General features: G+C 38.6%; 1 protein-coding gene across 1 annotated transcript in view; it reads right to left on the bottom strand.

The window, feature by feature from the left end:
• The window catches only part of LOC306853700 (slit homolog 3 protein-like), a 178,845-nt gene that overhangs the window by 148,714 nt on the left and 4,253 nt on the right, over positions 1 to 25,878 (bottom strand). The window contains exons 2-4 of the mRNA XM_079391309.1: positions 19,038 to 19,109; positions 16,039 to 16,110; positions 14,126 to 14,197 (exon numbers count right to left, since the gene is read on the bottom strand). Coding sequence (XP_079247435.1) covers positions 14,126 to 14,197; positions 16,039 to 16,110; positions 19,038 to 19,109 — 216 coding nt within the window. The remainder of the gene's footprint in view (positions 1 to 14,125; positions 14,198 to 16,038; positions 16,111 to 19,037; positions 19,110 to 25,878) is intronic.

Raw genomic sequence — 25,878 nt, 5'->3', positions numbered from 1 at the left:
TTACAGACCCTCTCGGGGCACGTGGTTGTCACCCCATAGTGCGTCTTGCATTGTTTGTAAGCCAAGTGTGCAGGAAAGCAGTGAATCACATACAACCCTCCAGAGTCCTGATCATAGGAAGAAAAATCTTGTTTTGTTTTTCTAGGCAACATCTGCAGTGTGCTGAAGGTCACTAGAGAAGGCTGGGTGGACAGCTCATTCTCCCACACGCCTTGGGTGTTACTTTACAGTAATTATTTGGTTATTGAAATGATATAGCTGTGTAAAAGTGTTATGTTTTTGACAAAAGCATCCTTTAAATTAAGTCAACACTTTATCACATCGTATTCAATTTTAGTTGGACTAAAATTGCATTAAATTTTAGACAAATTAAATCAAATATTCAGTCATTCTATGTATTACCTGTAAGAACACAAAAGCCAAAAATGGCTACATCCTAAAAGGCTAATGGAAAAACATGCAAATGCAATATAAAGGGATAGTGCACCTAAAAATACTGCTGGCGGTAGCCATTGACTTCCATGGTATGGAAAAAAAAACCATCAACTGTTTTGTTTTTTAAACAATCTTCACCAAAAAAAAGTTAATAAATAGTGTTCAAAAGAAAAAAACAAACTGATACAGTTTTGGAACAACTTGAGGGTAAGTAAAGGATGACAAAACTTTCATTTGTGGGTGAACTCTCTCTTTAAAAAACAGGTTCAGATGATTGCTTTAGCAAAGAAGTTTTAAAGTAACCAGAGGGAGATGATTCCAGAACAACTTCTGTTATAGAAAAAACATATACTAGTACATATACTAATGCATACACTATACTAGTGCATATAATTCATATACCAGTGCATATACTACATATACTAGTGCATAAACTAATGCATACAGTATACTAGTGCATATACTTCATATTCCATAAACTACATATACTAGTGCATATTCAAAATATACTAGTGCATACAGTACACTAATGCATATACTAATGCATACAGTTTACAAGTGCATATCCTTCATATACAGTGCCCTCCAAAAGTATTGGAACAGTAAAGACTAAATTGCTCTGTTGGCTGTGGAGTCAAGACATTTACAAATATGATTAAAAGATATGAGACAAAACTACAGAATGTCACATTTTATTATTGGGTGATTCAACACATAGATGTTTTACCAGCTAAGAAGATCAGCACTTTTAGAGTTTCATCCCTCTATCTGATGTGAGCATAAGTATTAGAACAGTTGCCTCACAGGACTTTCTAAGTGATCAGTTGTGTCCTGTTGCATTAATTCTTCAGATATTAAAAGGAGGGAATGAGTCGTATCAGTTATATCCATTACTTCTGTATTCTGAATCTTGCATTCGATGATGACACACACAAACCAGGATGAAGATGACGGAGCTGACGAGAAAAGCAAGCAATTTAGATGCTAAAAGAAAAGAGGAAGTCAATTAGAGCTCTAGCAAAAACAAAGGGCATGGAGAAATCAAGAGTTTGGAAACCACCAGCGACACCAGCAACCAACAACGACCTGATCGGCTGAGAAAACAACAGTAGTTGATGACAGACAAATCATAAAAGCTGTGAAAATAAATCCTAAAAGAGGTGTCTGTAAAATCACCAACAACTTCCAGAAAGCTGGGGTGATGCTCTGACAATCTACTGTCCTCAGGAGACTTTGACACAGAATTACAGATGCTACACAGCAAGATGCAAACCTCTGACCAGCACCAAAACACAAAGGTAAGATTAGAGTTTGCAAACAAGCACAAAGGTGAGCCAGAAGAGTTTTAGAACTGTGTTTATGGACCGATGAGACAAAGATTAACCTTTATCTAAGTGATGGGAAAGCAAAAATGTGGAGAAAAAAGGGAACTGCAATGATCCCAAGCATACAGCCTCATCTGTAAAGCATGGTGGAGGTGGTGTCATGGCATGGGCATGCATGGCTGTCTCTGGAACAGGCCCTCTCAACATTACTGATGACTTAATGTATGATGACAGTAGCAGAGGTTTGCATCTTGCTGTGTAGCATCTGTAATTCTGTGTCAAAGTCTCCTGAGGACAGTAAATTGTCAGAGCATCACCCCAGCTTTCTAGAAATTGTTGGGGATTTTACAGACACATCTTTTAGTATTAATTTTTACAGCTTTTATGTTTGTCTGTCATCAAGTACTGTTGTTTTCTCAGCCGATCAGGTTGTTGTTGGTTGCTGGTGTCGCTGGCGGTTTCCAAACTCTTGATTTCTCAATGAATTTGGAAGGGTACAAAACCATCTTGCCTACCAATATTCAAGAAAATGCCACCAGATTCATTGGGAAGTGCTTCATGTTGCATCAGGACAATGACCCAAAACACCCTGCCAGTTCATTCAAGGAATTTATAAGGGCAAAGAAATGGAAAGTCTTAGACTGCCCAAGTCAATCTCCAGATTTAAATCTGATTGAACATGAATTTCAGCAGCTGAAGAGGAGAGTAAAGGCAGAAACTCCCCAAAACAAGCAACAATTGGAATTGGCTGCATTAAAGGCTGGGAAAAGTATTTCAAAGGATGAGAGCAAGAGTCTGGTGATGTCACAGACTCACTGCTGTGATTGTGCGCAAGGGATCTGCAACTAAATAATAGCTTTTAATCTTTTATACCTGCCTTATGTTCAACTCTCCCAATATTATGCTCACATCAATGAGTGGGATGAACTCTAAAAGTGCTGTTCTTTTTATTTGGTAAAACATATATGTGTTGAAATGGCTAATAATAAAATGTGACATTCTGTAGTTTTGTCTCATATTCATTTTTTAATCATATTTGCAAATGTCTTGACTCCACAGCCAACAGAGCAATTTTGTCTTTACTCTTCCAATACTTATGGAGGGCACTGTACTAGTGCATATACTACATACAGTAGTGCATATAGCCTACTTCATATACATTAGTGCATATACGTACAGCATAGTAGTTCATATGCTAGTGCATATACTACATATACTAGTCCATATAAAGCATATACTGGTGCATATAATGCATGCTCTTTTTTGTTGTAATACCTCTATCTTCATTGTTCATATCTATATTTTTTACTATTTTTAGTCTGCCAATATTTGTGTGCTGCAAAACAGTTTTTTAAATAATGGCAATAAAGATCTATTCTATTTTATTCTATATTCACAACGTGACACATTCTGACTAGGACATAACTTAGTTCAGGTTCACTCATGCATTTGCATCATTTTGTGCAGATACAGTTGTAATATTATGTTTAATCTTATTTTTGCGTTAACAGTACATTATAGTTTACTTAATTATTGTCATAAAATGTGTTTTTCATCTAGACTTAGTAAACAGAAATTCTAAAAATACTCTACTAATGAACATTTTTGTGTAAAGGTGTGGTCAGGTTTATGTTTTCTGGCAAATTGTTGCTGACAAAATCCATTCATTTCAATAGGAATCCACATGAATTTCCCCACAAAAACAACTGGCTCAGTTGGTCATGCCAACTCACCACAATTTCTTGTTTTAAAAGTGACATCTGTGTAGTTATGATTCATATATCGCTACATTATTGACAATGGATCTTTTTTCCGATGAATTTTTGCATTTTAACAATGGTTTGTAGGGGATGTTTTAATTTACCACCCTCCCCACTTTATAAACTATTCCCACGATACAATATACAGTCTAAAATCATAAGTGGGTGCGCAATTCAACACAGATGCACCCTGGACTTCCCCTCTATGCTGTTTTATTTTCATAGACCAGTACCTGTCCAGCTATGAGTAAACATTACAACTCATCTCATACACACCCACTGAAAAGCGTCATCCAAACCCGTGCCAGAAACAACACAAAACAAACCGCACTTTCAAACAAATACACACGGCAATCTAAGATGAACTCCTTCTGGGGCCCAGTTTATGTTGGCGGAGCCAACAGAGACAAAGCAGGGGGAGAGAAACAACATAATGTTACAATTTATCTGTGCATATTTCCCAGATTTGATGTCCAAAGACTCTATTGCAGAGTTCACAAGCATGCTGTATAGATAGCAATGAGGCATGCATATTCAGCCAGCGGCTTGCCTAAGTGTGCATTTTGGGTGCGTAATGACCAACCGCTCGGCGTTCGAGTTCAGCCAAGTACCTCCTCGCAATGCGGTGGCCAGAATGACTAATGGAGGTTTGAATAACTGAACTCGCTTTGTGGAGTCGCACAGGAAGATAAAAGAGAAAAACAACAACGAGAAAGTTGAGGAGAAGCGTCTGTTTTCACTTAGGTCGCCCGTGCGCCACAAACATTCCCATTGTTGCCTGAAGGAAGCTGGCTGCGAGCGTGGCCTCGGATCATAAAAAGAAGCTGTAATTAGCTAAGTGACAATTGAGTCCGTAATAAAAGAAGGGCAGCCTGGAAGTGAACCCAAACTGTTAGCTTTCTTTCACTCTCATAAACTGACCAGAGCGTTTTGTTTAGCGTGCCGCTCTCACTGTAAACCAGCTCTGGAGAGTGTCTGTGGGTGAGCTGGCAAGCCAGACGTCCAGTTGTGGATGGCCGGGTCGGTGACTAACTTGCCCTGAATCGCCTGTTCTCTCTACTCAGTTGGCACATCTGGCATGCTGACTGTGCCGTTGTGCCACCTCAGGCATGTCAAAAAAAGCTCTGACATTTGACCAGAGCGATTTCGTTGGGATTTCGAGCATCTTGACATCAGCAAGACAAGTGCTTCTATGCGAGAGCCAAGCACAGAAGCTAGACTTGACTCGCTGTTGATTCAGATGTTCTTGTAAATACAGCAGCGCAACGCAAAAGTGCTGGCCTGTCAGAATGCTTTCCTTGCCTTTTGTGAAGGGCAAAACAGCACCGCTGCCAGTGGGAGGAATCCAGTCAGGATGAGCTCCGCTGCTCTAATGGGGCTTTGTTTGTTGTTTTACTCACCCTGGCTTTTCCGAGATACACACTTCTGTTGGAAAACATTCCTCGGACTCGTTTTATGCTTTGTTCACACTTGCAAAAATAAACGGCACGGTTAAAACTTCCAGTAACATGGGTATCAAGATGGGTTCAACAGTTTAACAACCCTGAGGAAACTCTAAACCTAAATAAAACCGTGACGTCTAATGTATACAATTACTCTAATGCCTCGAAATGCACTGAGATGCACGATACCAGGTTTAACATTGGCTTAAAATGTCTGATTTCAAACTTAGGTTTCATCCTGTTCAATCTTGTCTATACCCAAAACCACTAATCACCATATATACCTATATGTAAAATTAATATATACTACTTTTATCTTTTAGCAGCAAAGATGCATCAAAGTGATATTAAAGTTATTTGCATTGTTACATAAACATTCTATTTTAAATCAATTCTGCTCTTTGAATTTCTATTCATTAAAGAATCCTGAAACAATTGTATCACAGTTTACACAAAAACATTAAGCAGCACAACCGTGTTTCAACATTGATAATAAGAAATGTTTCTTGAGCAGCAAATCAGCATATTAGAATGATTTTTGAAGGATTATGTGACACTGAAGACTGAAGTAAAGATGCTGAAAATTCAGCTTTGATCACAGAAATAAATTACATTTTACAACATATTTAAAATGCTGTTTCAAGTGGTGATATTTCACAATATTACTGTTTTTACTGTATTTTAATCAAATAAATGCAGCGTTGGTTAACATAGACCTCTCTTTACAAAAAATAGGGAAAAAAATAATAATAAACTTACATTTACATCATTTTATTATATAATATATCATGAAAAATAAATAATATACATTTTTAAAAGTTAATAGAATTATTATTATTATTATTAAGGAAGGTTCTTTTGTTCACTGAATTTCACTGAAATACACTATTTTGTTGTTACCAGTACACACACATCATGTAGCTGTAACCCTGGGCTTTTAATAAGTGGTGTAGCATTAGTGATCTTTACCGGTCAGATTACATCTACACAGTGAAAGTGTGCTGGTTTGTGTCTGGGTGATGGTAATGGGACTATAGTGATGATAGAGTGGCAGCTCTTTAATTTTTCAAACTCAGGAAGAGGCTAAAGGTTCATTTGGAGGCTGTGCTGCTAAAGAAGGAAACTCGGGGTGCGTGGTCACTGCAGTGCATTCGTTCTTGCTCTTTCAAACATGTGCAAGCAGTTCTGCCCATTTAAATCCAATTACCTTCTCAACCAGTCGTCATGGGAACCACCTGTGATAAACACCCCAGCACATAATGGCCCCAAACTATTTCCCAAATTATAGGCGCCCTCAATCAACACAACGAATTAGGCCTTTTCCCCTCTCTCTGCTTCTGTAGAGCGGGATACTCTATCTGAGCGCTCTTTCTCCTGAGACACATCTTGGCTGAGTGAGTCCAGAGCGCAGATCATTGTAAAAACTCGAACGAAGTACCAATGCACGCATTTCACATTTTGCATGGTAGCAATTACAGGTGATGTAAACTAAAATCCAGATTGCATGTTTGAACAGAATTTCTTCCTTTGCTGTTTCCAAAAGAGCCACAAAATACCTTTAAAGCAGCATGCAATAGAACTTTGGCTTGCAGCTATTATTTTAAAAAGTCAACATGAAAAGACATTGGCAATTCATTTTACTTCTATTATTTAGAATATGTTATCGTGAAACAATATTTAAAATAAATAAAATTCAAAAATAAATAAAAATAAAATAAAAAGCCTTGAGCTGGATTAGATTAGAAAGTTGAAATACAACCATTCCAGAATCGAGACAGTAGTTGGTAGGTTGAAAAAATGAGATGGCTTAATCAATGAAATATACATAAAAAGAGCAGTAACATATTAAAAACTAAACAGGGTCAAAAAAATGATTTCATGTTGACTCTCTAAGCATTTGAGATGTCACTGAACTTTTAAATCCATCATCTTTACATAAATTTCCCTGTAGGTTTCCTCTTATTTTTTATCTTTGACTTGTAAGACATTTTATCAACATCATTTACGCAGGGCAACATGAAATCAATAACGAAATGGTGATAATTAATCCTGCCTCTAGCTAAGCTGATTGATAGAGTCACGAGGATTCAATGTCAGATAATCAGTGGAGCTAGAATAGCAAATGCAAAGAAGTCTAAAAATCTTTAAACATGAATACCGCAGTACAAAACCACTCTGGTGCCATGTAGATTTATCTTATCATACTTAATATTGAAAACATCTGGCACTGCTATTATGACACAGCACAGACCGTTAGGTTAATTTTTAACAATCAGGCCTTACTAAAACAAAATAAATCAATAGTTTACTCTGCGTTACAGACTGACCCAAGATTCTCTCTGGTGGGTCTTTGGAGGCGTGCGTGAGTGCGTTACATCAACAGCATAAGACGCTGGCAGAATCACCGCAGACCAACAGTTACAGCAGTGCAGCTTCAGGAACACTGGGTGGCTCTGCAGGCCCCACAGCATGCAGGAGATTTATTAACACTACAGACCTAATCCATCTCCCCCAAAAATACAGCAACTGTGTTCCCACAGGCCACCATTTCTCAGAGTCAACCTGTCATCCAGATCCACCTGATCTCAAGTGTCTGAGTGAGACACAAACAGCGTCCAGGGAGAGGATTTGATTCCACAACATGCTGTGAAAGTAGGAAATGTATAACAAGGCTATAAGTCAACATCCTTCAGTGAAAAGGCATGACTTTTTAGCTCTCGGATTCAGCCATGCAAACCACAGTTGCACAACTGCAAACATACTGATCATACGGATCTCACGGATCGTACTTTTATAAACCACAGAGGAAACTAAACAAATTTATTTCACATAATCTCGTGCCAACAATGTGAAAAAGAGGCCTTAAGTGTATCTAAATTTACTAAATAAACGTTCCCCCTATCGTGCATATTTTCCTTTATTTGGATGCTAAATTGCTTACACATGTAATGGGATATTTCGGTGCACACAACATACATAAAAACCTCCAATAAAATATATAGCCAGCTTTTTAGATTTTGCCTACAGCTGCAAACTATGCATTGTGGTGTAGGAGAGAATCTGGCTGCTGACTGAACCTGAACATCTGCATACAGAAGATATTCACGCTCACATCTTTCAATAGTTCAGAAAAAGTTTACTTACTGGTAACAATTTATAGGCAGGTATGCATTTGATCTAAAATTGTGTGCTTTCATATTTGAAAAGTTGCTTTTCAGCAACAGGGCACATTTTTTGACCTAAACGTAAATGCAAGCATATTTCAAATGCATTCCTGATGAAAATAAACATCCTAAGCTGGTTTGCTGGTCTGTTGGCTGGTTTTAGACAGGATTTAGGTACTATTCAGCTTTGACAGGTTAAACATTCATTAGTTTGGGATCAGTAAGATTTTTTATGTTTTTTTTAATGGAGTCTCTTATGCTCATCAAGGCTGCATTTATCTGACCAAAAAATTGTAACGCAATTTCTAATATTGGTTTCCAATTTTAATATACTTTAAAATATAATTTACTTCTTTGATGCAGTGCTGAATTTTCATCAGCTAAAGTTTCAAAAAATATTAAGCAGCTCAAATGTTTCCAACATTGATTTGTAAAACATCATATAAAGACTGGAGTAATGATGCTGGAAATTCAGCTTTGCTTCACAGGAATAAATTATATTTTCAAGTATATTAAAAAAGGAAACTGTTATTTTAAATTACAATAACGTTTCACAAAATCACATTGTTTTTCTGTATTTTTGATCAAATAAATGTAGCCTTCACGAGCATAAGAATCTTCTTTAAAAATCTCTAACTTTTGAACGACACTGTACATTCAAAACACTTTGCTGACCATCTAAATGTTTATTTCACACTTTCCATACTTGGCATTCTCTCTGTAGCAATGCTATGCAACTTCACTCCTTCACCAAAACAGTGTAAACAGGTTTATTTATTCATTCCTCTGTCAGCGGAAACAAAAAGTGCTGCGTGGGCAGTGACTCGGGCAGATGTCTGCTTTGGTTTCTGCCTGACCCACATGTACTTGGTTTCCTCGAGTCTGACAAGGTTAAGAAGCTACCGGCAAATGCCACTGCCTCCGTCTAAGAACAGCACAGCAGGTCATTAACATTTCTCTGGTAGGAGAATATTAGCTTTCTCTGACTGATCTGCCTTTGGGGGGTCAGCTCACCCATATCCCACTACCAGGTCCAAACTGTGAATTTCAAAGTCCCTTAGTGTACATCAATCAGCTCACAACCCTGGGAAGCAGCACAATTCAAGAAAAAATAAAAAAGTTAAGTCTTCAAGCTTTCTGTGTACAGTTGGCTCTCTGTCAGGACTCCAACGTCTTTGTAGCTTGTATTTATCTAAATATGTCTTTGGAGTAAATCACAAAGCTGTCTAGCTTTTTGAAACCGGCTGAGCGCAGCCCTATTTTGGAAGACGCTTGGCTGGATTCAGAGAAGGTTCATTTCTCTGAAAACAATCAGTAGGCCACTTCTGAAAGGCCTGAGCCAGAGCTCTATGGTTTATGTGCTTGGGGCATATTGAATTATTAGCCAGCTATTGTGGGTAGACAAACACTGCATCACTTTACACAGCGATATAATGACAGATTTACAGTATTATCCCTTATTACTTGATAATCACAATTTACACGGCAGCAGAGCAACAACTGCTTGTTTTTATAATAGCTTTTTGAGACCCAAATATTTCAAGGAGTAGTTCACTCAAAAATGAGCATTCTGTCATTATTTACACACCCTCATGTCAGTCCCGGCCAGTCATTATAATGAAAGTGAATTAGGACTGGGACTGTCAAGCTCCAAAATTACAAAAAAAAAAACACTGTAAAAGTAGTTCATATGAATCATATTCCCAGTCTTCTGAAGACATATAATGGTTATGTGAGAGGAACAGACTGGAAATCCACCCTAGCTCTCTATGAGCATTCATGAGACTTCTTGAGAGAGGTAGTGATTTGTGAACATTTAATTGATATCCTTTCATCCTTTCCCATACAGCAAAAAATTTATATTTACAAATATATTTTTAAATATATTTGAAAATATACAAATAATGGGCAAAAAATGCTAAATAAAATACAAAAAATATTTACGTACATATATGTTCTACTAATATGTTTTTGGCCATTTTTGTATATTTTTCTAAATTTATTTTAATGTATAAATATATTTTTAAAGCTTTTCAAAATATATTTTGCCCTCCATATATTTCAGTCTAAGAAAATGCATTTGAATACAGTATGTCATATTTGAAGAAAAAATTGTTTTGTTGTTTATAACAAGTTTAAACAACACATTTTAATAAAGTTCAGCAAGGAACATAATTTAAAATTATCCAAAAAATGCAATATTGCAATATATAGGCCATTTGTATTTAGCCTAAATTTTCTTGCCCCTGAAATACATTTAGAAATATATTTTGGTTGAAACTACATAAATATATAAAGTTGAAATTAATATATTTCCCACTTCAAAAATATATTTCATTGAGCTTTACCCTTATATTATATATACGTATATTTCAAATATATTTTGGTTACAAATAAATTATATTTTTTGCCATATAGGTTTAGACAGTGAGTTTAAATTAGTCAGAATTGTCAACAAATTAATTTTGGGTCTCAGAAATTAACAGCCCACTGGATTGAAAACCTTTTTAATGAATATGCACTTAACTTTCGATTGGTTTTTCACACAAAGCTGACTTTAGCAAAGTTTGAACAAAGCGCAACTATTGTATGAACCACAATTATGGTACTTTTAAGCTGTTTTGGGGACTTTTATGGTATGCAAGTTCTAGTCCACATTCTTTTTAAAAGCTCAACCTCCAAATATTTCCTTTTGTGACCAACAAAACAAAGAAAATCGCATGGGTTTGGAACGATATTCCAAGGTGAAGGGTTAATAAGCTATTAACCAATCGCTTAACTGCGCCATAAGAAGTCATTACACGACTTTAAAAGCACAGCACACTCGATAAAAACAGCAATCGTTTTGAAGCACGCTATGGAGAGCTCATTAAGGGAACCAATGAGCTAAATGGCTTCAGAGAGGCTGCAGACTTCTGAAGACATGTTTGAGATCCAGGCTGGAGCTGAGAGATGGTTTGTGTTTGCAAGGCTGAGAGAGCCAGACCCCCCGCCCATCTGTCGAGCTGAACTAGCCAACAGGAGCGGGGCAGAACACGAGGGGAGAAAACTCAATGTGTGGGAGAGCGATTTGTTTCTGATAAACAAAAGAAAACAAACGTTTGGAAGGAAAATAAACTTGTCATGGATAGAACGAGAGAAACTAAAGACGTCCTTCGTGATGGCAAACAAATATGTGCTCTCAGAGGGAAGAAAAATCCAACCTCGGCACCTAAACTCGAGATTTGATCGATCTGTGTATTTATGAAAGGCCATCGCCGCTGTCCGGTGGTCATTTCATGCCAACCAACTGCCAGGATAATTGCACCCAGAAGATTAAAGAGGGAAAGTTTCAAATTGGCTGAGGGGAAGGGGACATAAGACAAGATGATGCATCCTGCTTTCTTATTCCTCTTAATGCACCAATCACATGCAACCTGAGCTCGGGGTAATGGCAGGGAGTAGCTGGGTCTCATGGGTATCACTGACCGAAATATCCTACTCTACCAGCACAGGGGCCCGTCTCCAAACAGGAACTGAAGTTAATATAAGGTCTCGTTTAGCTGCACCGTTAATAAACAGGAGCAGGCATGTTCAAGACTGCTTTCCAATTCCTCATTTGCTTTTCATTATTCGGTTTCACCGGCTAGACAGAAAGATCCAGCCTTCTAAGAACAGGGCAAGGGTGGAAGAACTTCTAGAAGCCTGACCGATCCCATGGATAAAGTGTGTAAGTGTATGAGGTGCATTTCTGAGCCCACACATTGAAATCTGTAACTGTAACCACAGTCTTTCCAGGCTGCAGAGATTGCTGACCACAAATGGCCTCCGGCAGTCGTTACCACACGCGTCTCTGCAGGGCTTTTCCCCCACGACCCACAGACCTGTCTTGCTCAGTCTCCGTCGCCGAAAGACTACTATCCTCTTTCTTTCCTTCATTATTCATCCGCAACGCCCTCTGCTCCCATTTCATTCCAATCCTTTCTCGGTCTTACTCAGCGTTAAAACGTGCTCTTTACCTTTCCCTGACCCCTGTCAGAGTTTCCAGTCCTGCTGGCCACAGACGGCCCCAGCCTCGCTCCACCTAACCCTTCCCGTGTGCGACATGGTCCGCTTGCTTTCCCCAGCTGGCTGGGCTTGAGGTTTTTAATGGGAAGGTTACGGGTGAGGCCGTTCATATCACACTAACGTCAACCAGTGTAACGAACCCTGACAAGGCAAGGTTACAAACCCTGCCATAAACCGCTCCCGCCCTGGACAATCTTCATTAGGCGTACTCCGGTTTACATTTAGAAAACGAGATGGAACAAATAAACTGTACTTAAATTTGCTGTTGGAAAAGGGAAGAAGGGACATTTAGAGACGTTTAGAGTAAATATTTGGACTTCCACCTCAGCTTGCTCATTCTCTCCCTGTAATAGACAAATATCAAAATCTAGACAAACATCAAATACATATTTATAATAGATAAATATCAAATACACTAAGTGCAAATAGCCCAACTTGTTGGCAGAGGCTATTTACACTAGCTCCGCCCACCAATATCTGGTTGGCGTAGACAACATTACAAAAGACGTTTGTTGTACGAAATGCTCAGTGGCGTAAGTGCATGGTGGCATTTTTTTTACTATTTTACTACATTTACTATTTAATAATAAATTGTTTATTGGGTAGGTTTAGGGAGAGGTGTAGGGAGGGCTTTATTGTCCCAATATAAGGTGGCATCCATTTAGTAATTTTAAGAAATATGACAATTTACTCTCAATATGTTATTACCGCATGCTGTTTTATAATGTACTTTAATAAAGAGGGCCAAATATCTGCCATTTTTTGCACTTAAGTATAAACAGCACCTACTACTTACACTCATTGCAAAGAAAATGCTGCTATTTTTACATAGTGTAAATAGCATCTTTTCTATTTGCACTTAGTGTAAATAGCATCTAATAGCTATTTACACTTGATATAAATAGCATCTATCGCTGCCTCTGCCGTCATGAAATTAGGGATGCACAATCACAATCTAGTTTCTAATACATATTATAACAGCCAAATAAAGACCATGTGGTACATTATAATGTGATGCATACATTCACTTGCAGCATTTATTAATTTGCGATTTTTAGCATTTTATTTGTTTTTATTTACTTAGACAAACTTTACCGGTATTATCGGTTATCAGTATCAGTTATCAGTTCCAGTTATCCATATCGGCTTGAAAATGAGACTGTCATTTCCAATTCTAGTCTATATAATGCCATTAATATCAAGCTAGAAAAGGATGTTCTATGAGTTTCTGACTGTAAAAATGATTTCCATTCCTGACTGCTGTGACCAACCATGTGTCGTACAGTCTATTAGTGCAATGCAATAGGAGTAGCTTGTGAATGACGAGCTCATGTCTAGAAATCTTTCAAACCAAGGAAATTATTATATAAAAAGCTTCAAATGTCAATATCAGATCCAGTTAATCTAATTCCTGTTGCTTCATGGAAACATTTCAGAAACACAAAGCTGCTCACAGAACTTAATGGTGGTCTAGAGTCGGCTTCAAATAAACACTTGTAAAGCTTAACCTTTGCTCCGGCACAGACCAGACCTGATCGCGCTAGATATACTGGCGATTGTAAATTCATAAATTAAGTATCCCCCAACTGCTAAGCCAAAAATGTCCCTGATTCAAAGCAGAGCAGAAAAATATTCAGAATATAAGAATGTCGTTTATCCAAGGAAAATATTCCCTCCAGCACACCTTCTCCTCTCCATCAAGAGCACAGAGAAAGGTCGTGTCACATTAGGTTTGGCCCGGATTCCCGGTCCGTCTAAAAGAATCACATCTGGATGGGCTGAAGGAATAACACAGAGAACATGCCTGCACTGACAGCGTCCTTTAAACAGCATTTGGGAAAGTCAAATATTTAAGCAAGATCCTTTCCAGTACAATGATCGAAATTAAAACAGTGGGAAGTTCGACCGCAAGCTTTTCCAGGCACGGATATCAAAGGGAAGCTATGACTTACAGGCGGCCCAGCTTGGGTGTGGATTGGAACAGCAGCTCCGGCAGGACCTGCAGCCGGTTCCGGTTCAGGCGGCTGTGAGGAAGAGAGGACAGGGGAAGGGCAAGAGTTAGTGCGGTCAAAACATCTAGAGTCTGGAGGGAAGAAACGAAACGTAAGACACCGTGAGAATAACCTTACGCAGAGCACAAATCAGTGGGTATGCATTTGGCTTGTTAGATTATCCGAGGCAGAAAGAGAGAGTGAAAACCAGGAAAACAAAGATGGAAAGGTTGTTTAACTTGCACAGCGACACGCAGGCATCTGAATACCTAGATGGATGAGACAGCAAGGTAAACACAAACGACACACGGACAGACCAATCTGTCTTTCTGATTAAAGAAACAAGCCGTTGTTATCAGGATCAGCAGCATCACGACTGGCCAATAGCTACATCCTGGGGTCAGGAGTCACAGCTGTGCTGGGGCCGATGAGAAATAAATGAATTTCCTCTGAAGATGGCCTAGGTTATCTCCAGCAGTGCTCTTTAAAGGCTATTATCACTCACATGAGCCTGGCCAGACTGACTGTGGGCTTTGGTAGGATGACCCTTATCACGGGAGTGTGGGTTTTGATGATAGGATGCAGGGTCACGGAGCAAACCAAAGGTATGTGGAGGAGGAACATCACTAGCGTTTTGTTTTGAGGACCTACAGCGTGTACTCCTTGCTGTAGCCTTCAAGTAGACTCATTCTTGAAGAAAAAAAGTTGGTTTTCTTTTGCTAAGGCCTCAGCTCCATCCCTGAGCCTGCTTAACAACATATTTAATTTTTGACAGGAATGACAAAGCTATGAGGGATTAAATTACCGTTAATTCAATTTATTGTACTGCTGTTTAACAACATACAAATGACTGATGAAACTTCCTATAAAAAATTATTTGGTAGAAAAACTCCATAAAACACAAAAACTCCATCTTAAGAGCCTTAGTTCAAATGCTTTGATGTTACCTCAAAATTGACCCCTTTGGTTGCTGAACCATGTTTTATCATCTATTTTTAAGCACCGTGTTAGTCACAATGTGTAGCATGAAAACTTTTCTGTTCTTTCTATTTCTGTATCATTAATTACAGCACTTGCTCTCATAATGGGGTCAAGCTATTTATGTGTCTGCTGGGTTATAACAACAACAAAAAGTCACACTCGGGTGTCAGATGGAGGGAATGCAAGTGGCCGCACTGGCCGTCTCGCTGTTGAGAGAGCGGGTCATTGAGTTAAACGCTGTGAAATTCCAAATACGAGTGACACAATGAGGAATGTAGATCTTAAGACCCAGATAAACCAGCCCCACAAAACCACCAAAGAGACAGATTCTTCAGAGGCAGTAAACAGACTGACAAACTTGGGTTCTCTGCATGAAGGCTGCTGATTTTGATGTACAGTCGTCACTAACGTGCAGCGGCAGCCGCCAACTGACTCGGTTAAACACCGACAGAAACGTGCAAACATTTACAAGGAATGAAACGCACTGAGACATTCACACATAAACAAACTCAAGGATGCAAACCGCAGTCCAGACATTCTTTGACCTTGTCCAACGGCAGTAATAGCTAGCATGTTTGGTCTGACCCAATGGTCAATTTCACTGGGAAGTGTTAAGATTCTCACCAGAAAAGACCAAATGGCTGCGCTCCAGATGTCAGGGGGCAAACGAGCACATAAACCCGCTGGACTTGAAACGAAAGTTATGGAGGTCACCTTCAAATTTTCAAAGTTCCTTTCGCTTTTGTGAAGATGTTTTAGATTAAAACCGACAAGGTCAATGTGGTGCTCATAAACAGCTACAAATTCTTTTTGTCCAAAACACATAGAGAAACATGTGCAATATGTATCAGGACAGCATGCGAGTTCAATCAGTCCTTCAATTTGATACTTACATTCTCTCAAGCTGTTTGAGATCCTGAAATGCTCCTCTTTCTATCACACTTATTTGATTGTTCTCCAGATGTCTGCGGAGGAAAAAAAATAACTTTATTATCCAATCAATTCTGGCAATTCAACTTCAACTGACATTGATTAGGTCTCTTGAATGATTGAAATGACAGTAGAAATCGAACTAGAGGACCTCGTGACTTCGCTTTGTCACAACAATCAATGATAAGCATGCTTTCCTCATGAAAACCAGAGCAGATTTCTCTCAGATTTAATGAAGTGTGCGGTTGCCTCAGCAAACCCCCGTTCGTGTCCAGCATGCTCGTGACGACGTACCGGAGGGTATTTTCAGAGCTCTCCTGTATTCTGAAGACTGTCATATTTCAGGGCCCTTAAAATTTTCCAGATGCATTACAAAGACAGCATCATTTCCATGACTATTTCTTGTTTATATTTGAGTCTCTTTGAATCAGGACAAACGCGCAGTGACACGCATAGGACGCACACAGCCATTAAATTACATTCGGCAGCGGATAAGACAAGCAATCCTCCAAAAAGAGAGACAATTCTGTAGAAAAGTGCCTGTAAAGTGGACTTCCGCTTCCTGGGGTTATGAATGATGTTTTTAAAGCAAATGTTTAGACACGCAGCCATAATCCATGTTTTGTCATATCATTCTGTCAGGAAGAGATGAGACACTTGGCTAAGCCAAAGGCTTTTTTATGAATGCCGCAGCTTTAAGGCACAATCCAACATGGCAGGCCAAAAACACAAGCCATCCCACAGGGCGAGCCTAAATTGATTTGTTCATAATAATTGCATTCTTCGCTGATAACAAACATATCATAGAGTCTGCATCTAACATCAATCTGAGCCTGAGTAACTATCTGGCTCATTCTTACAAATGGGGGATCAACCCCTCCATGGTTTATGTATTCGCATTAAACGTAATCCCTTTCGATCCCGACCAGATGGGTTTTGGTGTGTGCAAAACACAACAGTTCTTTTTCTTCATTTTTCAGCATCTCTCCCTCTTTCTGTTCTTTGTCTTTCTCGTCTTCATAGAAATGTTTTGAAGTTTTGCATGGAAACATATGGGACACCGGCAAACACCTATGCTTTCACAAGGGCTGACAAGGAGAGCAGACGACCTCTCAATTGATGAAAGGGTGAGGCAACACACATGGTATTGCTAGAACAGTCTTTGTTATTCTTGCCTTAACCATTAACCAAGTGCTGGTTTATAGGAAGGTCCCAGGTCAGTGCAGACGGCACTTCCCAGAGGACTTTTGAATGAGAAAGTTGTATATCCCAAAGTAAGGTCAATCTTTATTTTTAATATCTAATTGTTGTTTATTTATTAGGAAACAAAAATATAATAATAATAATACATGTATTATTATTATATTATTATTATTAAGAAAACTGTTCAGTGTCTATGTAATGTTTAAAAAATATTTGTCAATCAAAAGTCACTTGGTGCAACCAAAATGCAGACACATGCTGGAGGAAAAAAAAAAACTCATAATTGTGAGTCAAAGTCATTAAAACCTTTTTTTTAAAATCTAATAAATTGACCAAGTTATAACAAGGTAATGTTCATTCTGGTTATAAAATGTCATGTGGTGCAACGCTCCAAAAATGTTTTAATATTTATGAATTAAAAATTCTGATATTCATTTATTTATTTACTTGATTGATTGATTGATTGATTGATTGATTGATTGATTGATTGATTGATTGATTGATTGATTACATTGCAGCTGACACTTCTCTGAGGACTTTTGGGTGGGAAAGATCTTTGTTCCAAGACTATCCAAATCTTTTGTTCCAAGTAATTATCGTATATTTCTTAGGAAAAATATCTCCACTAAATATAATAATTAGAATATTAATAATAATAATAATGATAATAACATTTTGAAAAACATTTGTTGTGTATTTCAAAGTCATGTGGTGCAACCAACATGCAGAGGCATGCAGAAGGAAAAAAAAACATGAAGTGATTTCATAGAACGAAACCCTGCAGAACCTGATAACCCCATCTAGTAAAGTCATTAAAAATTCCTTCATGTAAGATTATTTGTCTGTTATGATGAGGCAAGGTAAGTTCAGGTTGTAAAAAGTTTTATGATGTGACTCCCCAAAAACCTACATTTAAAAATAATAAAATATTCATTATTCATATTATTATTTATAATTAATATCATAAAAGTTATTATTAAAAAATAATAAAACACAGTGCAGCTTACACTTCTCACTTCTTTTAGCATGGGAAAAATCATGTCACAGTTAATGTGTGGGAGAGTGCATAGGTGTGATTGGATGGAGGGGATCACAGCGCAAGACTTCAAGAGAGATAAGAGGGTGCCGAGGCTGCTCACAGGGCCCAGGGAGAGGCTGCTTTTGGTGCATGCCATGACCGTTAATCATAAACCACCTTAAACTGCCTCGGTGCTGCCCGCCAGCCACTGCCTCTGCTTACGACGGCTCTCTTGGGCGTTTATTTTACTCCTCTTTTTTCACTTGTTTATTTTTATCTCCATTCCACTCTCTTTATGGGCTCTCGTTCAGGAAGAAAACAGCACGGAGAAATGCATGATTACAGTCATTAAGCTGAAAGAACACTTTCTTCAGAGGAGATCACCGCTGCCCTGCGACTCTCCGAGCAACCGTCCGTTATTTATTTATTTTAAAGGTTCAAGTTTCTAGAATGGAATATATTGTTACATATTCTTCAAACTTAAGAACAAGCTTGAAGATTGACTGCATCTAAGGCAATGACTTCATGCAAGGTTCAGTCACAGGGTCATGTTAAATGTGTCGGATTTACTCAGCTTAAATGTCAGTTTGTTTTATTATGACTTGTGCCGTAATCCTCCTGGCTTTCAGCCTCGAAACCTTTGATGGCTTTGACTGTAAAGACAACACGGAAGAGGAGAGGAACTTGGGAGTTAAAGAAAGGATTAACTGTAAGAGCAAGAGATACAGAGTGACATCTTACAGCACGCGTAGGTTCTTGAGGCCAGAGAAGTCCACTTTGGTGATCCGGGTGATGTTATTCCGGTCCAGATCCCTAGAAAGAAAAAAAGGGAGAGGGATTGAGAGAAAAGTTAAAAGCTTTTCATTTCACTAATGCTTTCAAACATGATTTTTCAAATCTCAGCTCACAGCAGAGTCGGTAAACAGAATTTAAATACAGAGGCTCCCTGGCAGTGCCTCGACGGCCCCGACTCGCACCAGATGCCCGCGGGGCAATGCTGTTCAAACCTGGAGTCTGCCAGGGAGCATTAGTGCCATGCTGTGGAATACTGAGTCTGAGAGGCCGACCTTGCCTTGCATTCACTGTGCTGGAGGCGACTCCCATTCAGCATGCTGCTACTGAGCTGCCTTCACTCTAAACGTTCCCATACACACGCTCTCGTGCACGGCTCGGGGTCACGTCAGCGTACACCTGCCCTTTTCTGTTCTGCATGCACAATAACTCTATACAATGCAATTCTTTTCTTAATATGTTTAACTGGGTCAAAGTCCCTTTCAAGGAAAGTCTGTTTACTCAACAGGCATAATTTGCAACGCTTCCAGGTAGTTATTTTGGGCATGCAACACTAGAGTCCAATCTACTTGAATGGGGAAATCCTGAAATCTCAGGAACAAAATTTGACATGTATTGTGATGTATAAATGTTTCCTATGCTTAAATACTGTTAAAAAAAAGCTTATATTTCAGGCTGGTCTGGCCAATGCGCATGCACAGTCCTAAGCACATAACTTACTGCTTCAACCATAGACTGTAAAAAAAAATGTACGATCCATCTCTCCACTTCCCTCCACTATAGAAACGTGAAGCCAAAACATCCCAGTATGGTTGCTATCATCTCACACCAGTAACGTCATTTGGAGCCCGAAACTGCACCGTAGTGATTCATTTGGAGACCGAGTCAGTGCAGTAGTGATTAATTTAGAGCCCGAGTCATCGCAGTAGTGAATCATTTAGAGCCCGAGACAGTGCAGTAGTGATTCATTTGGACGAGTTGGCGCAGTAGTGATTCATTTAGAGCCTGAGTTGGCACAATAGTGATTTATTTGGAGCCCAAGTTTGTGACAGTAGTGATTCACTTGGAGCCAGAATCTGCGCAGTAGTGATTCATTTGGATGAGTTGATGTAGTAGTGATTCATTTGGAGCCTGACTCAGTGCAGTAGTGATTCATTTGGAGCCCGAATCTGAGCAGTAGTGATTCATTTGGAGCCCGAATCTGTGTAGTAGTGATTGATTTGGAGCCCGAATCTGTGCAGTAGTGATTCATTTGGTCTGCGCAGTAGTGGAAAAATTTATAAAAAATGTAAGTTGATTTTTTAGTTCGGGACGTGTACGGCACACTTGTGCTGCGTCCCAATGTGCCCACTTATACTACGCCCTTAAAGTATGTACTCTTTTGGTGAAGAAAAAGTACACACTTTTGAGTGTGTAGTAGAAGACTAGGCAAGCTTTGGGACTCTCACGTCACACAACTGCGTCTTTAACGGACCGCTCTGTCGCACCTGTTACACGCACCCTGTCACTGTAAACTGGCCTGTCAATCATCTTGTCACAGTTAACATCCTCCACACTTAGGCCATTTAATTTAACTTCCTACCGTACTGGAGAGAAAAGAAGTAGCTCGTTGATCTGCCATTTGCGGGTCTTTCATGGCGAGAACTCTGCTCATATCTTCTGCATAATGATGCATTTAAAAGTTAACGACCAAATGGATGTTTATAAAAGTTCACATTGCTGTTGCAGATGAAATATAACACGGATAACAATAAATAAATATAGAAAAAAAAAAAATGTTTGCTGCGATTAGTTAACAGCTTTAATTCAACATGAATTCAACATTAAAATAAGTAATAATGTGTTGTTTCATGCTTAACTTAAAATTACACATTTAGTTCACTTTAATTTAGTTAAGATTTAAGTTCTCAACACATTATAAGTTGGTATAACTAACTGCAGCAACATTTTTCACGTTGCTACTGGAGTTAAAGTGACACATTGGCTCTTTTATTTAGAAGGTGGGACTATTCCACCATAGTGCGTGTTGCACTTTCTCCCATTCATAGTAAAACGATGATTCTTGGTATTTCTAAAGTCTTTGTCTGGGTATATTTTTTTCTTTTCCATACAAAAACAAGACAGCTAAAGCCACAAAAAATGTCTGAGGAATGATATTTTGCACTGTTTGTAAGCAAAGCGAATGAGAAGATGGGAATGAACTGCTTGAATGGGGACAGACTGCATGGAAGCATTTGTGTTTGGAAAATGTCTCCTCTTGCATCTGAATGAATTATATATTACCAAACTAAGTATTTTTCCACTCTAGTCAATACTTTTTCCTTTTCCCAGACTGTTTTATCAGTTGTTTCAAGCTTATCTCAAATTGTATACATTCACCGAAATGAGTATACATGCCTATGGAGTTCCTCTGTGGGAGCTGTTTACTGGAGCTCCGCCACACTGAAAAGATTAGCGTTGAGAAATATACAGTGACATATAATGACACACGCATACACTTACGCACTAACATCAGGCCGTCTCAGTGTGTTTCTCATAATATACATAAACATTTATAAATCTGATTTAAAGGCATATTGCATTTCAAAAGATTTCCCCAGAACCACAAAACGCACATCAAGCAGACTAATATGAGCCATATAGGAAACATATTACAGGGGACAGGCCATTTACAGACCCTGGATTCCATAACATGATCTTCTCCCAGACGTCGGCTGTGTTTCAAAACCTTGGCAGCATTTTTGCATGTAGATGATGATGTCTATGTAGGTAGCACACTTGGTTTTGAGACGCAGCTATTACCTGCTGTGAAAACCAAGCATGATATCAGTATCTCTCACACCCTGAATTACCTGAATCGACAAAAATGTTAAACAAAAATATTCCCAAAAATGTTGTCCCAACTGGCCTAAAATTGTCTAAACAACTGCTGATGAAGCATGTTAAGAGTTTGAGAGCTCCCACCATGCACTGCAGCATGAATACATTAAGAGATTACTGTTATTATTGCTTTATTTTTTGCTGACTTTATTTACGGTGTTGTTTTTGCTATTGTTTTTATTGTCACTTATTGGTTGTGTGGTAATGTAAAGAGCTTATTTCACTTAAAAGGGTTTCTTAATCATCATCTTTATTGTGGTACACTATTGTTCCAAAGTTCAGTATTTTTTTTTTTTTTAATAAGGATGCATTAAATTGATCAAAAGTCACAGTAAACACAATTTTAAATGTTATAAAAAGATTTATATTTCAAATAAAATCTGTTTGTTTGAACTTTTTATTCATAAAATCCTGAAAAGGATGTATGGTTTCCACAAAAATATTAAGTAGAACAACTGTTTTCAACTGTTCTCAGTAAAATTTAAAATAAAAATGTAAAAGTTTCTCAAGCAGCAAATCAGTATATTAGAATGATTTCATAATGATGCAGAAAATTCAGCTTTGCATCACAGGAATAAATTACATTTAAATCATATTCAAATAAAAACAGTTATTTTAAATTGTAAAAATAATGGCAGTGGCTATTTACACTAAGTGCAAATAGCTATAGATTATAGTTAAAATAGCAGGATTTTCTGCTATTTATACTACTTGTTGCAAATAGTGGCAATTATCTGCACTTCGGTATTGTATTACATTAAAAAACAGTATGCAATAATAATGTATTGAGTGTAAATTATCATTTTAATTCAAATTATTAATTGGTACAATAAAGCCCTCCCTACACCTACACGATACTTAATCTTCAACTTTTGATTATTTCTGTCATTTTTATTGAAAATAAATGCCTTTGTGATGCGATATGAGATTTGAAAAGGGAGAAAAAAGTTTGGCAAAAGGCTGGTTCGAACCCGGGTCGATCACGTCAAAAATACCACGGCATGCGCATTACCATCTGCACCACTGAAGCTGATGATTCATAGCCGTTTTTTATAATCTTGAGTATCCTAATCACACACTGGTGGGTGGAGTTTGTGTAAATAGCCTCTGCCAACAAGGCGGGCTATTTGCACTAAGTGTAAATAGACACTCCGAAAAAGACTTTTTTGAATCAATAAATGCAGCTTTGGTGAGCATAAGAGTCTACGGTAGTGTATTTTAAGTGTTGAGGTCTAATTGCATACAGCTATTGTATAAAACAACTGCAGCTTTTATTTACAAATAGTTAGTACTGAGTTAGGACTGATTGGTTCTGATGAGGTCTCACTGGTTTAGTTAAAGCAGTCAACAGCCTTTATGAAGCTTCAAAGTTTCAGTTCCCATTACTTGTAATTGCATTAAAAAATAACCCAGTACGTAGTTTCTCCTGCACTGAGCTCAAAAATCTTAATGCATCATGTTCCCTTGATCTTTTAACTTCTCCACAATTCTATATATACACAGCGTTCCCACAAATTCTCACTCTCCCAGACTCTCCACATCACTCTCTTTCTGTGTTCACATGCCCTAATCTCAAAGTAGTTCTCTCTTCTGTAGTTTTCTCGTCTCGTATCCTCTCACCTGCTTGCAATGTAATCCCACTAATAACACTGCACATTTCCTCCCCTCTCTCACTATCCTTCACTTCAATCTTCACCGTGTCAGTTTTTTACAGTATGTGTTAACAGCCCAGGGAGCTAACTAAGTCCTTCTTCCTCTAGAAACTCAATCAAATCTCCGGTCACACTGACAAGGTGGAGTTCACAGATATGGCAGCCCCCAACTGGCTATTGTTTGTTTTAATTTGTTGAGGGGATAAGGTGCCCGTTCAAACGGCAGGTGTTCCACACTAACAATGCGCCCCCTCTGGAGTCCACCCCACCCGTGCACACCGTTAGACCGCTCAGCCCGACTCATACAGGTCATAAGCCAACAGAACACTCTGGTAAAACACACTTCTCAGGACGGCACCAGACAAAGAGAAGAATCTTTGCGATTTTGGCTGAAGGATATTTTGACTTGTCGTGCCGCAATTGCAACACGACAGGCGACCGAAGTGCCCTAAGACCTCGAGAAAAATGTGCATGAAAACAAAATAACTGCTTTTTCTGTTCCCATACGATACCCTGCCTCTCAATGCATTTCCTGTCGTAAACTTCTGTTATTTTCCTCAAAGCCACGATAGTCTAGTCCTCAAAAGCTGATAGGTATGCTCCATTTCCTCTTGAAAGCTTCTCATCGCTGTTTGGAATCTTAAATGAGTTCTTCCTTGGGTTTGGACGCCTTAGAAGGCTGTTTTTTATTACTTGTGTCCAACAATACCAACACATTAATATTCTCCTTATAAGATCCACAGGTTATTATCAGAACATAAGAACTCATTTTGTTCTCAAGTCTACTGATTAATTACAACTAAACGCCTTTGAGATAAGCACAGATACATGAGATTATGCTTGTACTGTGCATTTGAATGAACAAGTTCACTGTCATAACTGTCAATGTAATTTCTGATATTTTAATAACTGTAATGCGAACAGGGTGCAATTATTTTGTGCATTACAAACAGATAGATGCCTCATTGCGTCCTCCTCACTCTCCCATAACAGAGCTCTTTCCTTTTCCCAGTTTTCTGTAAATTCGCCGCCGGAACGCTTGTTCATTTGCACTTGTGTGAGATCAAATAGGGGGGTTTATTACCGCTCTTTCATCTCCCATGAGCCATGCAGCCAGCAGCCATGTGGCTACCACACATCTCTGGACACGAGCAGTCCTGTCCCAGAATTCCTGAGGTGTACCTCACAACATATTACCACCACCTCCAAAGCTCTTAACAATCCCATATTCCTTGAAATTGTCACAGGGTTCCCTACACAACTTTGTTAGTAGCCAAAACCACAAAAATGCAATCTTCTATTTTTGATTACCTGGCATGGCTGGTGATGATTGTTTATTGTCTTTGGTAAATGCCATTTGTGATAAAAACATAAAATCATCTGGTTTTACTGTTAGAACAGATTGGATTGGAGTTTGCATAGGGATAAAGGCCAACTTATCACTGGAGTTTCATGATGAAGGCAGTGAAAATGAAGCAGCCAGTGCTTCTTTGAGTTCCTCTTCATTGTTTATGAGCAATGTTGGCTGTTTCCATCTCAGGGAGAGATTTGTTTAGTAAATACTTTCATTACGGCCATGTCTGGATGCGAAGGACGCTCACTTAACACTAAGCAGAGCGGACAAAAATTAATTATTTCATATTTCTGTTTTTGAGCGTTTACCCCCTGGATGGTTTATTTTCAAACTCTGACAGCTAATAGTGCAGACGGCCTGGTGTTCTTGCACAGTATATGACTTCTTAAATTACTAGAGTAACGCTTGGCTGAGAGGTGACAAGGGCATCTTCAACACGTCTGTGTGAAAGTCAATATGACAGGCAGGCTACAAAAGGCTCATCAATAACACAAGTCTCATCTTGGACTCCAGGGGTAACCAAGGATACCCTCCCACCAACTTTCTGCAGATGTCATTACTGGGAAGAACGGTCCAAAAAAATGAGTGTCCCGGCTGACCATATCGAACAACAGCCTCTGTACCAGGCCACCATGGCTTTATTTATTTGGCTTTGTGGCGCTCTGTTTCTACTAAGTTTCCTGTATAAATTTCTCCAAAAAGATGTTTTTTCTAGTATCGTAACTGATGTTCGGCAGGGGAGCGTTTACTTTGAAGTCATTACCTCCCAGGCTAAACTTGTAGTCAAGTTACTATTTGAAAAGTTAGTTAGTTAGAACTCTGAATATATAAGTAGACACTATCTTTTTAAAATATTTCAGATAATGTGACTTGAAGCAGTAAATCAGTTAAACTTAACATAAAT

This window comes from Barbus barbus (assembly GCF_936440315.1).
Source record: "Barbus barbus genome assembly, chromosome: 33".
Lineage (NCBI taxonomy): Eukaryota > Metazoa > Chordata > Actinopteri > Cypriniformes > Cyprinidae > Barbus > Barbus barbus.
This window is presented reverse-complemented; position numbering and strand designations above follow the sequence as displayed.